The sequence below is a fragment of the Chaetodon auriga genome, chromosome 15 (assembly GCF_051107435.1).
Source record: "Chaetodon auriga isolate fChaAug3 chromosome 15, fChaAug3.hap1, whole genome shotgun sequence".
In the NCBI taxonomy this organism is placed as follows: Eukaryota; Metazoa; Chordata; class Actinopteri; order Chaetodontiformes; family Chaetodontidae; genus Chaetodon; species Chaetodon auriga.
In genome coordinates, this window is record NC_135088.1 from 5,867,460 (window position 1) to 5,884,255 (window position 16,796).

The following is a 16,796-nucleotide window of genomic DNA, read 5'->3' on the forward strand; positions in this document are numbered from 1 at the left end:
GTGGTTCTCACAGGACAGCAAACATATGATGATCTTAAAGAATATGATGCATTGCTGTCAATTAAATGAGCCAACAGTGTATAAATACTTTTACTTTTCATACTTTCGGTGATAATACTTACATACTTAAGTAAGGTTTGAGTGTAGGACTTTTACTTCTACTGGAGTATTTTTGCAGTGTGGTATTAGTACTTTTAATACTAGTAAAGGATCTGAATACTTTTTCCACTACTAGCACAGAGTCCAAAGCCAGAACCTGTGCTTACTGACCACATCTGGCAACCTGCGATGCCGCTGGAGACACTGAGCAGCATCTGCACGTGTGGCTAACAAGCAAACGTTAAAGCGCCCTATTGTGATGCGCTGATGACCGCTCACAAATGTTCATGTGAACGCCGCCTTCCGGTTGAGTCATACCTCTGTGTGAAAGTGAGAAGCTTTTTTCATTTGGGCCTTTAGGAGGTGACACAAATCAGGATCCTCTGTGACGTTTAAGCGATTGCTGGGTCAAATTCAGGCAATCAGATTTTAAAACTGTTGCTTCTTCAAAGGATCAAAGATGCTGAATCTAATGAAAGATTCGATTCTTTGTCATTTTCTGAAAATTGAAGTTTTCCTGTGTTCATGTGACACATTTAATTTTACCAGTAATATATTTTTAAATATTAATTATAGTTCCCAAATGGAAGATAACTTGTTTTTAAGATGTTGTTTATCTTTTTTTTTGGAGATGCTCATCCATCTGATTGATCAATTATCTCTGCTGATCGTACAGAGGTATGAACCAATCAGAGAGGGGGAGGCTGAAGGAGGGAGGGGCCAACCAGAGTGTTTCCATGGTGACTGGGTGTCTGCGATGCCACTCAGGGGCCAGAGGTCGCTCACTCGCCGGTCCATCTGCCATGCTGCATCTGGAGGGAGCCAATCAAGAGAGAGATGCCAAGAAAAGAGGACCAATCAGAAGAGGGGGTGGAGACAGTGAGCGGACCACAGGTGAGCTGAGAGGAGTTGAGGTTAGGTAAATGTGTTTCATCACTTTTCTGACAGGATGTTGACTGAGAATGGCGTACATTTCTCATAAGGTTTGTCCCTCATGAGCCTCCGTAAGGAACCTGAAGTGATGAGTGGTGACTGAATCTCTACAGTAGTCACTGTGTTTTTACATGCATGCACCTTCAGGACTTCAGTATCTCCAGATCTCATGTTCAGACTCAAACCAACAACAACCTGTCAGAACATCTCTGAGTGCTTCAACTTCCTGTCTGTGGCTCTCAGCTCCAAGTCCACTGGTTCCTACTGAAGGCGAAAATCTTCCAAAACTGCTCACAAATTCATAATTCCAGTATAGACTTATTAATATCTTCAATCAGCTGCAACTGTAGTTTTTAATCAAACAAACAGGAAGAAATCGTGTATGAATCCACATTTGGTGCTCTAGTATTTGTGGTGGCAGGACAGTGTGTGGCTCAAAATAAACTACATCGTGTGCGTTCATGGTAAAGGAGGAACCTGTCATGGAGGCCTCTTGGACAAAAGAGATTACAGTGACCCGACCAGGAGTGTGACTCCAGCGACATATTTGTCATAACGCCAAAACTGTTCTTCACATTTTAATTCTGTGAAAAAAATCATAATTTAAATTCATTTTTGTTTAAACTAAAAGTCTTGCACATATTACATATAGTAGTCGTGTGCTCACTGATCTACTAAACAATCTAACTTACACTGCAGCGTCCCAGGAGACAGGATGTCTTCATCCATATCATCAAGGTCATCAGAGAGGAGGAGGTGCTGAGGGGTCGGAGGTCGCAGGCCGAGGAAGGACGGGTCCAGGTTGAGCGAGGCAGCCAGGGCTCCCAGGCCGGGGTTATTGACCAAACAGAATCCGGTCAGAGACTCGATCTGCTGCCAGCGCTGCAGCTTCTCCCGCAGGGCCGCCGTCACCTCGGCCAGAGCCTGTCTGGAGGTAGTGGGGGGATGGGTGGCGGTTGTTAACAGTAGGAACAGCTCTAGCCAATGTTTGTCACTCATCAGTTAGTCCTCATCCTAAGAGCCTTTTCTGTAGCACCGATGTCACAATCAGTTACTGATCATTTTATACCATTTATACAAATACCTTTGGCCTCAGTCTGTTAGCTTGATAGCATCATCTGGGACCAATTAGCTTTAGCCTCAGGCTGTTAGCGTGATATTATGATCAGGGACCAGTTAACTAAAACCTCAGTCTGTTAGCATGACATCGTGATCTAGGATCTGTTAGCTTTAGCGTCAGTCTGTTAGCATGATATCATCATCTGGGACCAATTAGCTTTAGCCTCAGGCTGTTAGCGTGATATTATGATCAGGGACCAGTTAGCTAAAACCTCAGTCTGTTAGCATGACATCATGATCTAGGATCTGTTAGCTTTAGCCTCAGTCAGCATGACATCGTGGTCTAGGTTCTATTAGCTTTAGCCTCAGGCTGTTAGCATGACATTTTGATCTAGGATCTGTTAGCTTTAGCCTCAGGCTGTTAGCGTGATGTTATGATCAGGGACCAGTTAGGTTAAGCCTCAGTCTGTTAGCATGACATCATGATGTAGGCTCTGTTAGCTTTAGCCTCAGTCTGTTAGCATGACATCATGATGTAGGATCTGTTAGCTTTAGCCTCAGTCAGCATGACATCGTGGTCTAGGTTCTATTAGCTTTAGCCTCAGGCTGTTAGCATGACATTTTGATCTAGGATCTGTTAGCTTTAGCCTCAGGCTGTTAGCGTGATGTTATGATCAGGGACCAGTTAGCTTAAGCCTCAGTCTGTTAGCATGACATCATGATCTAGGCTCTGTTAGCTTTAGCCTCAGTCAGCATGACATCGTGGTCTAGGTTCTATTAGCTTTAGCCTCAGGCTGTTAGCATGACATTTTGATCTAGGATCTGTTAGCTTTAGCCTCAGGCTGTTAGCGTGATGTTATGATCAGGGACCAGTTAGGTTAAGCCTCAGTCTGTTAGCATGACATCATGATGTAGGCTCTGTTAGCTTTAGCCTCAGTCTGTTAGCATGACATCATGATGTAGGATCTGTTAGCTTTAGCCTCAGTCAGCATGACATCGTGGTCTAGGTTCTATTAGCTTTAGCCTCAGGCTGTTAGCATGACATTTTGATCTAGGATCTGTTAGCTTTAGCCTCAGGCTGTTAGCGTGATGTTATGATCAGGGACCAGTTAGCTTAAGCCTCAGTCTGTTAGCATGACATCATGATCTAGGCTCTGTTAGCTTTAGCCTCAGTCTGTTAGCATGACATTATGATCTAGGACCAGTTAGCATTAGCCTCAAGCTAGTCGCATGATATCATGATCTGATAACTGTTAGCTTTAGCGAACAGTCAGTTGAATATTTGTGGGTTTGAAGAAGTAAATGTCCTGTCAGGTCAAAGGTCACTCACTTGGCAGAGAGGATCTTGTGGTCAACGTCGTCCAGCGAGGAGCTGTGAGCCACATGAAACGTCCCGAACAGAGAGCTCCTCTTCTTCTTGATCTTCTCTGCCTGAAACACCGACATCATCACCACCACCATCATCATCATGTGTGTTTCCGTGTTATCAGCGTGTGTTGCTGTCCTCACCCCCTCTCTGGCCTGCAGCAGCTGCCTCTCTGCGCTCTGTTTCTTGATGTTGTAGTACTGAACTTCGATCTCGTGCGTCAGCTGGAGCCACTTCTGCAGAGCCTCCGGTGGAGCCCAGTGAGCCCGCGACTCCAGCTCCCTCTCCGCCTTCTTCAACGCCATACGTACCTACGATACACACGATTCAGGATTTTCACTCTTATCAAGGTAATATTCCATACTTTGATCATAACAGTTGTATTCTGCAAGGTAGAAACTCATATCTTAAGTCTTGTGTTGGCTCAGTTGTTTTCATTGTTTTGACTGACAGACCCTGAACAGCAGAAATTAAGTTAAAATATTTATACCTCACTGTGACAAGTACCCGACTAGTACAAGTCCAAATACAAGTAAATTATAAAAGTACAATCCAACCAGCTGTTTCTCTGTCTCCGTGGATTACCTGTTCCAGCTCCTCCTCTGCGTATTTCTGCCGGCTCCTCTCGTTCTCAGCTCCCTCCCGAAGCTCTTGCAGCCGATAAGCCTCCTGCTTGGCCGAGTCGATCTCACTCCTCAGCGCCTCCTCCACCTTCACCTTCTCCACCTGAACGCAGCGCTGCTCCTCCTGAGCCTTTTGCAGCCTGAAGGGAACAACACAGATGTAATGGGTACTGCTCCTGCCACGATTGTTATTACTGCCACTGTTCTACTACCACCACTTCTTTGCTACTGTACTGCTATTACTGCCACCACGACTACTGTTGCTCCTTTCAGTCTGCCTGTTACTGTAAAACTGTACTGCTGTGTGTAGTATAAAACTATTGTTTCTGAAGTCAGACTGAGTGTTTGTAATGAATGTTGGAGCCAGCAGGGGGCACTGTGCCTTGGTGTGTGTGTGTGTGTTTGGGGGGGGTGTCAGTGTTTGAGGGGAGCATGAAGGAATGTGTATCTGTGTGTGTGTTTTTACTGTGTGTGTGTGTATATAGTGTGTGTAACAGTATATATGTGACCTGTCATCGGTGCATCACCACCTGTTTGAATCTAATCTACTGACACTATATCCAGACCAGCTGCTGACACACTGAAAATACAGCAGCAGTACTCACAGTACAGCTCTATTGTTGTACTATAGGTACTATTTCTGCTGAAAACTACTGATAGAACAAGTGAGATGTATTGCGTGACGTATTTAAGACAGAGTAGTGGCAAATATTTCAGTATTGGTAGTACTAACAATGGCAGTATTGTATCATTTGTCACAGTAGAAGCAGCCAACTGCATTAATAGTTACAGCATCACAGTGACAGTAGGAGTGGTAATGATAATGATAGTAGCAGCAGTACTTGTATAACTAGTGGTTATACAGTAGTGGTAGTACAGTGGTAGTAACAGTAGCTAGCTAGCAATACTACAGGAAACAATTGTGGTGGTAGTAGTGGTAATCATACAATAGTAGCTGTAAGGGGAGTAACAGCAGTGGTACTAAAGGTAGTACACATAAAAATAGCAGTGGTAATACTAGAAGAAATAATGTAGTAACAGCCATAGTAGTAATAGTCATAACTGTTGTAGTAGTAGTGACAGTAGTAACAGTAGCAGTAGTAATTGTGGTAGTACAGCAGTAACAGTAGTAACACTAAAAGAAACAATTGTAGTAGGACTAATACTAATACAAGTGTAGTTGTTACAGTAACAAGTAACATAGTAGTAATAATACTACCAGAGAGGTACTAATATGAATTCTACTACAGTAACAGTAGTGATGGTACTGGCGGTACAAGTAAGCATAGTAACAGATGTAAGAATAGTGGTACTAATGGCAGCAGTTGTAGTAACAGTAGTAATGGAAGTTACAGCAGTAGTAACGTTGGATGTCATGGAAGTAACCACTGTACCAGTAGTAGCAGGAGTACTGTATGTGTAGTAGCACCCATAGTAACAAAACTACTGGTACAATCAGCTGTAGTTGTTGTGGTCGGAGTAAAAAAACAGAAGAAGAGCTGTGAGGTGAACCAGCATGTTACAACATGACACACACACACACACACACACACACACACACACACACACACACACACACACACACACACTTCACTGTGTGTTTCTGTGCCAAGTGCTTGAATGTGTGATGTCTTTGTGTGTGTGTGTGTGTGTGTGTGTGTGTGTGTGTGTGTGTGTGTGTTAGCATGCAGACTGAGCTGCTGGCTATTCTTTGACCATATAAGGACTTTAGAGAGAAAGCCTCTGCAGACTGTCGACACACACACACTCTCTCTCTCACACACACACACACACACACACACACACAGCAGATGAGTTATTTCCTCTCCTGGTAGCTGCAGGTCAGTTACAGTCTGAAGGTTAATTACATGTAATTATAAAATGTACAAAATCAGTCAAGAGGAGTCGGTTGCAGCAGCTGCTCTAACTTGGATTTGTGCTAACGTCAGAGGAGTTTTATCTTAAAACAGGTTGCACTTCACCAACTAGTTCTTTTGTAGAGATTAGTTGTTATTTACACCCACTAACTAACTGGCATAACTGATTTTAAATTATATTTCACAAAGAAAACACAACACACCTCAAATTACAAAATGTTATGCTAATGAGATTGGACTAAAGGAGCATATAATGTCAGTTAGCTTAGCACAATCAGATATTTCCCTCTCATGATAAACTTCATAGATAAGAGCAGGCATACATCACTGTCCACACCCCCTTTGCATCAAAACAAGTGCTGTAGCCTTGTTTACACCCCGTTTGGATGATGGAAGTGGTAAACTATGTCTACATAGTCTGTGGCAAACACTTCATCACAGGTAAGCTAACGATGTTACTGAGTAAATAACGTGCTGATTGTTCCTGTGGATTGAAGCGAATCGTGTGTGAGTTAGATTCAGTGCAGAGATGCTGTAGCGGTGATGGACTCACTTCTCTTGCAGGTCCATCAGGCTCTGCTCAGCCCTCTGCAGACCCTCCAGGTCCTTCATCAGCTTCCCCAGGTCGTCTCTGGACTTCCTGGTCTGCACGTAGGCAAACCAGCAACCGCCCAGCGCCATCAGGATGGACAGAGCCAGAACCAGATCCTTCCACCGGTTCTGTCGGCCTGCTGACACACACGCAGTGTATAAATACAAACACAGATATACAACACATGCTTACATATATACATACAGGGAAAAAGATATATGTACATGTATCTTTTCTGTATATCTGACTTTTCTATGGTGCTCCTTTCACGAAACAGTTCGGGGTACCAACCAGGCAATCTGTTACACACACACACATACACAGATATACCTGGAGGTGGTCCGAACAGCACGATGTCCAGGGCTTTGAGCTGCAGCTTCTGAGAGTGACTTCTGTCTAAAATCTTCAACACCACCACAGTCAGGGTGGTGTTCTTCACTGCCAGCCTGCTCGGGAAGCAGAGAAGATCATCAATGAGTTTTAGAGCAACAAACGTTTCAGTAGTTTCAGTTTCAGCTGCAGGAAGTGGAAACAAACACTGTCATGGTTGTGTGCTTCTGCAGCTCTGAAAAACTGGTGCATTCAAAGACACTCAGAGATCTGAGTGTTGGGGCAAACAGGAAACTGCTGTAGGAACATCAAGATTTCAACAATATCAAAAAAACTAAATCTCAGGAGTGAACAATAGCTCATTCAGCAAACTTTTAATGGAGACTGTTTGACAAAATCTAAACAAATATGCTGTTTGTAACCCACAGCTAACCCAGCGACTCCATGGCTAAATTACACTTCCTGTTTAAATGCATGTTCGAACCACTGCGTCAGGTCACTGAGTGTCCTCACAAGTATAGAAAGATGTGTGAGTGATACCTGGGTAAGGCCTTCCCATCCAGCTGGTGTTTCCTGAAGGTTTCTGCGTACTGAGGAAGCTCCACACTGACGATCAGCCACTCCACCACCTGCTCCACCGTCCAGTTATACACTGAGCACACAGACACACCGGAGGACAGCGCTGATTTAATAAAGTCACTTCATGCAGTTCAGAGAGTCAGAGATCAGCGCCGAATGAACTTTGGCCTCTGCAGGATTAAATAAATCTGTCAGCTCCAGTTTGTTCCTCTCGTGTTTTAACATCACAGTTGAGTCACAGAACACGTCTGAAGATATCGTCTCTGCTGCATCAGAAAAAAAAAGATTAACGTGTTTCCATCCTGACGAAGTAATTTAATAAGTTAATAGCTGAAAAATCAAGAGCAGCTGCGACTCTGCTGTATATCCGTGTCTCTCTCTGTTATTACGGCTAATGCACTTTTTCTAAAAATAAACATGTTCTTCTTCGTGTGTCTTTTTTTACGTCATCCCAAAGACAAATTGAGCTGGAAAATAAAGTGGATCCATAAATAGGACTTTATTTTTACGATCGATCCCTCTTCCTCCTCTCTTTCTTTCTTCCTCTCCATCCCGACTTTCTCTGCTTGCTTCCATTTTCCCGTAAACTTTCAAAGCAAACAAATTTCATATTCTGACATCTTTGAAACAACATGAGCCTTAAAGTCATGGTTTCTAAAAGGAAGTCTGGCTATCTGAGCTGAGGTGAAGGTGTGAACATGTTGTTTTACTGACAGAGTGAATAAATGCTTAAAGTAAATGATGTGTGTGTGTTTGCTATGACGAAACCTCAGATCTCCGTCCAGCAGTCCTTTACTGAAGAGTTTTCAGTTGATGTTTGTGTGCTCTTGTTTTGGTGAAGCAACTTTTCCTGCCGGCGTTGTTTCTTTAATGTTCTCGAAGTTTTTCCACGCCGAATGACTTTTACACAAACACCAGCAGCTGATCATAAATTTGATCTTGAGCTCCAGTCAGGCTGGATTTCTGTTTGCAGGAGAGGCGGGCTGATTCAACATCACATGCTCTGGTCAGTGACTTTAATCCTGTTCAGCGCTCACATATGTGGACCATTTTTCACATCAGTAATAGTTAGAGCCACAATGAGCTCTTGTTTGTGAACTGGCTGCTCATCCCGTCATTGTGTCCTGTCCTTGTATTTCAAAGCGGATCTCTGAGCTTTATCAGCTCAGTGTGAAATCAGATTTCAGTCAGGACCGCTTCAGCCAAAGAATATGTATTAATGCTGCCATGTGGTGGTATGGCTCTGCCCTGGGACGTCCCTGCCCTTCCACATGCTGACCCCATAGGGAACAGGACGGAGCAGGCATCAGTGACAACAGAGGTGACATTGATTTAAGTCAGGCATAGCATAGAAGGTGGAGCAGGGGCGGAGGTGGGTTTAAAATGGCCTGCAGAGGAAGCAGCGACAGCAAGCAGGCTAGGACAGCTTAAATAGGGTGCCCTGTTTGAGATGTGCCAATAGAGTGCGAAGCAGAGAATCAGCTGAGCTGTCAGCTGACGTGGGCTGGTTTGAGATCAGCTGAGCCAGTGAAGCCAGAATGTGAACTGAGCTTGACCTCTGTGACCTGCCTGAACACTGTGTGCACTATGCTTCATTTCAGTTTAGTCAAAGAATAATTATCAATACTGCATAAATTACATTTGGTGGTATGGCTCTGCCCCGGGACCTCCGTGCCCTTCCACATGCTAATATGATGCTAACAACAACACATAGGCCTATTTGAGAGCCTTTTATCACAACAGAAACAGTTAAAGCCGTCGCTGTCAACCATTAATTGTATGCTGAATTAGCTATTAGCAGTTCCTGTTAGCAGTATAATCATGGGTGTACAGACAACTGTCACTGAATTACTTTGATACTGAAGAAAACTTTAATAAAAATGAAGTTTTGAACCTTGTTAACATGTCCATAGCATGTGTTAGCATGTGTTGGAGCCCCTCCTGCTCACCTTCAGAGCTCTTCCAGGCGGTCCACATGTCCTCCACGCTGATGTGCAGGTCGGCTCGGTGGAAGCTGCTGTGTTTGGCTTTGGGGTCGTGATATTTCAGATCCTCCCTGAGAAACTGGAGGAAGAGGAGGAGGAAGGGCATTACTGACACAAGTCTGTGTGAGCTCCACAGCTATACCTCATATCACAAAAAAGGTTACTGTGAGAGCAAAAGTCAGGACAATGTAATGCAAGTGTTTTTGTCTCACCTCGTCCGTCTCGGTCATGTCCACTGTCCCGTCTGCATCGTCGTCCATCTGTTTGTGGATGCTGCAGATCGCCTCGAAACTCAGCAGGGAGTTCTCATCCTGGCAGAGCTGCTGGTCTATCCTACACAGATCTGCAGCACGGGAGTATAACAGCAACCAAATACCAAAGTGGATAATAGCAAACATGCTAATAAACTTACTGAGCACAAAATAATTATGATTACACTATAACTTATGTGTGTGCAAATGCATCTTTTTCAGTGCTTTAAACGTCCCGCTGGACGCTCAGTATTTACATACAATGATAACTCCACAAAGAATACGAAGGAGGAAGTTAGATTCAACAATGAGTCTAACCAGCAGGTATAAACTCTGAGTCTGAGCTTCTGTGTCAGTTTGACAAACGTCGGCTCCGCTCCTCGAGCCAAAAACAGCAGCAGGACGAGTAAATATACATCCATCTTTTCTGGCTGCCATCTTTGTTTGGGTCAAGGAAGGGAGACGCATCACAGTTCTGCTTCACAAGTCCGAGGGACGGAAGGATCTTTTACTGAAGTGGAAGTTACAATATCACATGAAATTACTCTGGAGTCGGCGTTTCCTTCAACGAACACGCTGACGTTTCATCACATCTCTCCACAAAGCAGCAACAGTCTCAGCTCCTGTTAGCCTCAGTGAGCAGCACATTCAAACAGGTTGAACCGAGTCAGAGCTTCATTCATGCCTACATTTGGTCATTTCAGCCTCCACAACGAAGGAGTCTCTGAATGATCACTCAGCCGTGTGTGTGTGTGTGTGTGTGTGTGTGTGTGTGTGTGTGTGTGTGTGTGTGTGTTCCCTTTCCAGCAGTGGTGTAACAAGTGTTCAGATCCTTTACTTCAGTAAAAGTACTTATACCACACTGTAAGAATACTCTGTTACAAGCACTGCATTGAAAATGTTATTTAAGTCATAGCATGTAAGTATAATCAGGAAAATGTACTTTTAGTATTGACAGTAAAAGTACTCAATGCAGAAAAATGTCCCCTCGTAAAGGCAGGACTGTAGGACTGCAACTAATGGCTATTTTCATTAAGGATTAATCTGCTGATTACTTTCTCCATTCATTGACTGATTGTTTGGTCTGCCCCCACCGCCGCCATTTTAACTGGTGGAAGTGATGTCAGCGCTGGCTAATCAAGAGAAGCTGGTAGCTGACTGCTCTCTGAACTGGACTTTGATAATGACAAAGAGAGTTAGCATAGCAGCTTAGCGGCTGTGTACTTTACCAATCTGGTAAACAGAACTAAACCTCAGTAACGCTGCGTCAACACACAGTCGAGTTCAGTACAGAAACACTGTGGAGTTAAGAGAGGATTGGTTAGCTTCAGTTTGGCTGATACCAATCACTCAGTCGTCAAGCATTGGGGAGGCTACTTCCTGATACTGATCGGCTCAGGTGTCTCTCAACATTCAACATTTTTCTATCAATAAGGTGACATTTTTCTGAGGCAGTCATCCATCAGCTTATTTTAGGAAAAAAAACTCAGTCTGATCAGTTAAATCAGTCCCCACATTAAAGGTTCACTGTGGTTTTTTAAGGCCTTGATCCAAACCAGACAGCAGTTATGTACAAACGACTGGATGTCTGCGTGTCTGTACATGTTCTGCACGTGTGCGATGGCGTGCTCGTAGGTTTACAGTCCACAGAGCCCAAAGTGTCTGATCTGCAGGCTCCTTTAAGAATTATTCTGAGTTTAGCCCAACAAAACTATTTTCATCTCATAGTTTTATAATGCAGTGTTTTTATGGTGGCATCAGTTCTTTATCTTAAGTCAACACTTACAGGCCTTCTTCTACCTCTGGTGACCTTTGACCTCCTTATGTTTAGTTCCTTTGCACTGATGGAGCTGCAGCTGATCCAGATGTCAGATAATTCAGACTAGAGTATAAATACGAGCTGTTCACACTGTAGATAACAGTGACATAACAGTAAAAAACCTGCCGCAGTGCCTGTATCCGTGTGTGTGTGCTACCTCTCTCAGCTCACTGGGTAAATATTAGGACAGATTAGAGATCAGGTTTTCATACTGCAGCTCTGGTCACACTCACAGCTGGAGTAGCGAAGAGCTAACTAGTCACCTTGGTTTAAAACAAAAGTTTTCAAACTGGGAGAGCTGAATGATGAGACGTGAGACAAAGAAGGTGAAAGGGACAGCTGTGTGCAGGTGTCCAGGAAGTCACCAACAAAGTCAGCAGGTGGAGCTGCAGCGGTCACACACAGGTCAGAAATCTCGCTCCTTCAGTCATACCTGTGACTTAAACTTCCAGAGGATATCATTACTATCTCTGATGTCCATCACATGTAACCATCCAAGACCTTCAGGATCAAAGTGATCCAGGGATAGCTGACTGTAGATCGAAGGGTACACCGCAAACAGGAACCGCTAACAGCTAATTCAGCACACTTTTAATGGTGACAATTTGACTGAATGTAAACAAATACAGGCGAAGCTGGGACTCAACTTGGAGCTCACAGCGTACAGAGTTTGTTTGAAAACCCGTGGGTGTACAGACGACAAACTTGTAGTGTCAAGTTTGCCTGAGGTTTAAAACGCGACCACAGCGAGGCTGCGTTCACACCAACAAAACCATGTAGTGTTGCAGTGCATGAAATCTGAGGCTGAACAGACTTAAACCTATAACAAAAGGTATCTCCAGGAGGACTGCTGTTAACCCCTTGATCCCGGTTTAAATCCAGCTTAAGTTTCTCCTCATCGACTGCGACAGCCACAAAACCACCGAAGAAGACAGAGAGGTAAAGACAGCGACAGGTGAGGAAGCAGCTTCAGCTAAAGGTCTGAGTTTAGTCTGAGGATTAAGATCGGCAGCTGTGAGGATAAAAATACATAGATAATAGAATTAAAACAGGAGGAAGGTCGAGTCAAAGTCACACGCTGAACATCAGTCTGAACACACTCCAACACAGCAGGAAAGCACAATGCTAATGTTACAATGCTAATGCTAAAATGCTTAAAGTCGCTAAAATGGTAATATAAATTCTACAGTTAAAATGAGTTGCTAACGTTAAAATGCTAATGCCGAAATGATCACCTTGCTAATGCTAATGTAAGTTTGTTAGTGTTGTTATTCTATTGTTCAAATGCTAATGTGACCATGACTTTGCTAAAAAGTTTATATTTCAGTGCTAATGTTAAAATGCAACTATTCAAATGCTAATGTTAAAATGCTACTATTTAAATGCTAATGTTAGCTACAAATGTCTTAATAACAGGCTGAAGATAAAGTTTCACTTGCTCAGTAACAGTAACAACTTTTCGCCCGTGATTTTCTTACATTTTTTTTCCCACTTATAATAGACTTTTTTTTTTAAACAGAAGATCTTGTTTGCGTCTCATTCAGAGACTTAAGGATTTAAATGAACCGTTAAAGCAGCAGCATGTTTCAGTTTATACTTCACTTTTGGAAAAGGAAGTGATGCAACTCACGTACGAAGACTCTATTGGCTCTCAGACGTGAGGGTGGGACCCTCTCGTCTTCTCTAACGAAGCAGAGTCTATTTCTGTCACCATGCTTCCTGTGACATCATGATCATGTCAACTCCAGGAAGTTGTGGTGAGCTGCTAACGGCTAGCTCCCACGCTATCTCTGCTGCACACACACACACACATACTCTGTAGATGAATTAGTTTTAATAGAACACTTTTAAAGTCCAAGCATCAGGACGAAGTTTGAGGTTGACGAGAGGCGACACTAAGGACAGGACATGCTTGTGCAGTGACAGGATCTCCCTCCCCCTCTCTCAGGATGATTTGTTTACTATTTAAAAACCACAAAAACACTGACCACAAACAGAAAAACAGCCCTTGTCCGTGCTCAAGAACAAGGTCTGTATTTATCAAACGGCTAAAATGAATACGCTGGACTCTAAATCGGGCTGAGCTCTCAATCAGCTGTAGCCTCCGTTTAAACCACATCAGTCACTTTCTCGTAAGTTGGCCAAACTGCAAAATGAAACTCTTGACTGGTTAATACGCTCGCTGCACGCACAAATGTTGCTGACAGATGGAAGCATGCTAACGCAAACACATGTTTAAGAACCAATAACTGACAATTGAGATACACTGGTGCTAGATAACAAGTCAGAGGATCAATATCATTGGGATTCATCCTCTGGGGACCATGCAAACACACACACACACACACAGAGGCAGTGTTTCCTACCTGAGGCTGCGCTGCCGCTGGAAACCAGATGATAGTGCTGGTGGTCCGGGTGGGCATGGTCACTTCTGTCCAATGAGCTGTGAGCCTCGACACACGCACTCAGCATGCACACACACACCAGCCACACACACACACCCTCCATGTCTGAGGAGAGAGAGGGAGAAACGTTTTATTTATACGTTTGTTCAAAATGAATTTCTTAGAACTTTTCAAAATAAAAGCAGTTTGTTCTCATCACTTTCAACATCAGATTAATTAATTTTTTGGTTGTATCTCAATTAAAATTAGTAACGTTAGTCGTCAAATGATACCCTCCTGCTGTTCGTCCCTCAGGTTCACACTGAAGTGGACAAACAGGCCTTGATGTTCTTTCCCCTGCAGACTGGAGCCATTTACAGACAGATCTGCAGCTCGATAGGCTGATCCCACTGAGGGAATTTCAAAATGTAGTGAAGGGTTTGGTGGCAAATTCAAGTGGGACTTGTAATTGCTTCCTTAGCGAGATCCGCTTCCTCCTGTCTGTCTTCTTGAGCATGTGATTCTGTGACTTGATGTATGTTTTGTTAGTCTGCTTTTAATGTTTGCGTGCATGTTGCTTGAAACACTGTGATGCTGCTATCGCCACCAGGCTTCCCCTAAAAAAGAGGTTTGTGATCTCATTTGGGCTCATCTGGTTAAATAAAGGTTTAATAAAAACAAAAATAATCTCAAGATGTGAAATTCATATCTGATCATCCAGGATATGCAACCGGCCTGAGGTACCTGAGGCAAATGTACTTATCTTTGCAACACGAAGTACAGTAAGTATCTTGAAGTATTGAAGTATTGTGTATATTTTAAGGAAGATCACTTTGCTCTCAGATAATATTTGCACACACAAAGCAAAGTTTGGTTAAGATGATGATGTTGACTTGAACAAACGTGGAGGCGTTCACTGTCCGCTGTTCTTTTCACCCAGCCTGAACCAGAAAATCAGCTTAATGAGCATTCATTAAATAAATAAAACCACATTACCGTCACCTGCACCAGCATGTGACCGAAATCATAGAAATGCCGGTACTCGATTGATTTATCTCCATCCTGGCTCCAGTGGTTCATTAATCTGCTTCGTAGAAAGTTTTTGAAAACTTCTTCTTCCTCCATCAATGCAGATTACTTATCTTTTAAATAAAGTTTGTTTGTCCTTCAGGCTGACTGGAGGTCAGAGGTCAGACAGCTGTTGAGTTTCTCACTAACATCCCTTCAGTGAAAACGCGGTCTACTCCTGAAAGCTGCGGAAAAACGCGCTTCACCGCAGTTTGAGCTCAGAGTCACGCACCAACAGTTTGAACCGTGAAGCCATCACTCACCTCTGCAGCAGCCGCTCCTCTAATCCATCGATCTGATCTGATCAGGTCCGATCGATACGACACGAAGTGTTCGAAACAAGTCTACGCGTGCTGATAAAAGTTTGCTCCTCAGTTCTCCGCCCCGCGACTCAAACTCAACAAACTGGTGCTGAGAAAAAAAAACACATGAAGAGATCCGCCTGCGGTGCGTTCACTTACCGGCCGAAAGCTCCGAATTTACATAGGCGTACAAAAAAAAAAATTCTTCATTTAATAGGTATATTTTGTTGTGGTGCTGCAACAATTTGTTCACTCATCGATTTGTCGATGCTAGTAAAATTAATCTGCAACCATTTAATAATCGATTGATCATTTTATTCATTTTTCAAGCAAAATTTCTAAAACATTTGCTGCTTTATTGTCACATGATGTAAATGTGGATTATGTATTTTTTATATAAAGTTTGTCTTGCGTGTTTGGTCTGTTGGTTTGAACACACACAAAGGAAAGTTTGGGCTCTGATACATTGTTATGGACAGGAAGTTACTGTAGCATGACTTCCAAAAATAACAGCGGGCCAATAGGCAAAAAGAGGTTGTGGGTGCAAAATGTTCCATTATGAATCTGAGCCATCTTTCACAAGGCAATATTATTACTGAACTGTTTTTATACTTTTTTTAAAAAAAATTCGTTTAATTTTTATTGTGTGTTTGTTCTTTTTCTACCTCGCCTGTTTACTCTTGCTGTCTGTAACGACTACATTTCCCTGGCTTATCTTTTCTTATCTTATCTTATCCTAAGAGAAATCTGATTACTGACCTGCTGCATGTAAATGATGATCACAACAAGATGAAGGAAAACAGGTGCTCTGCTCCAGAGTGACTGAGCGTCCCTTGGTCTGTGTTCATTTAAATGAAAGTTTGTGAATATATATGTAAAACAGCATTAAAGCACAATATCACCTGACGTTTACACCTCCTACATATACACATACAAGTGTGTATAGGACTTACTGAATTCTTTCTTTCTCCATTTTGATCAACTTTACTGAATTGTGGGACAATGATAGAAATAAGTCCAGAACAAATTATATATTTTACAAATATTTTAGAATATATAAATACATTAGACATGATAAGGCATCTTAAGATGGATGCTTCTTTATTACCTTATCTTGGAGAGATGTGTCTAATCAAATATCAACGTATCACACAGCAAATTAGGAGCCAGTGGAGTTCCAGCATTAACAGCACAAACTGCAGAGAGAACAGGAACAGGAGTTTAAAACAGCTCCTTAACTGGTTGAACTGGTCAAACCTGCTGGCACTAAGATATGAGCACATCCATCAGTGTGTGTAAAAGAGTGATAAAGTTCCAGACTCATGATGAGGTAAAACCACCTGAATTCCTCAGATTCTCCACTCAGAAGTTTACGTTTTCTTTCCTGGTTGTTTAATTTCCGGTAGCACTGGAAGGCAGCATCCCTCCAACGTAGCGGGGTGATTGCGCCAACCTGCGGTCAGAGAGAGGAAGTGCACTTCAAACTTCAAAAAAAAGATGTCCTCTCAGATTTTATCGCTCTCTCTCTC

General features: G+C 42.9%; 1 protein-coding gene and 1 long non-coding RNA gene across 8 annotated transcripts in view; one reads left to right on the top strand and one right to left on the bottom strand.

Annotated features, from left to right (window-relative positions):
* The window catches only part of LOC143332568 (uncharacterized), a 20,524-nt gene extending 12,553 nt beyond the window's left edge, over nt 1–7,971 (top strand). Inside the window, exons 6-10 of the long non-coding RNA XR_013078230.1 lie at nt 776–993; nt 1,732–1,966; nt 3,406–3,807; nt 4,052–4,247; nt 6,522–7,971. This is a non-coding gene — a long non-coding RNA (uncharacterized LOC143332568). The remainder of the gene's footprint in view (nt 1–775; nt 994–1,731; nt 1,967–3,405; nt 3,808–4,051; nt 4,248–6,521) is intronic.
* LOC143332563 (stromal interaction molecule 1-like) overlaps nt 1–16,440 on the bottom strand; it is a 20,516-nt gene extending 4,076 nt beyond the window's left edge. The window contains exons 1-12 of one of the 7 annotated variants that reach the window (XM_076750164.1): nt 16,376–16,440; nt 16,027–16,105; nt 13,880–14,023; nt 9,656–9,786; nt 9,408–9,522; nt 7,420–7,531; nt 6,880–6,995; nt 6,511–6,688; nt 4,043–4,220; nt 3,422–3,768; nt 1,725–1,960; nt 825–911 (exon numbers count right to left, since the gene is read on the bottom strand). In XM_076750164.1, the coding sequence (XP_076606279.1) occupies nt 825–911; nt 1,725–1,960; nt 3,422–3,768; nt 4,043–4,220; nt 6,511–6,688; nt 6,880–6,995; nt 7,420–7,531; nt 9,408–9,522; nt 9,656–9,786; nt 13,880–14,021 (1,642 nt within the window). In that variant the 5' untranslated portion in view covers nt 14,022–14,023; nt 16,027–16,105; nt 16,376–16,440. Of the gene's footprint in view, nt 1–824; nt 912–1,724; nt 1,961–3,421; nt 3,769–4,042; nt 4,221–6,510; nt 6,689–6,879; nt 6,996–7,419; nt 7,532–9,407; nt 9,523–9,655; nt 9,787–13,879; nt 14,024–15,228; nt 15,373–16,026; nt 16,106–16,375 lie in introns of those variants that run through there. The other 6 variants (XM_076750168.1, XM_076750166.1, XM_076750165.1 and 3 more) reach the window with 6 other exon arrangements.
* Nucleotides 16,441–16,796: the final 356 nt, after the last annotated feature.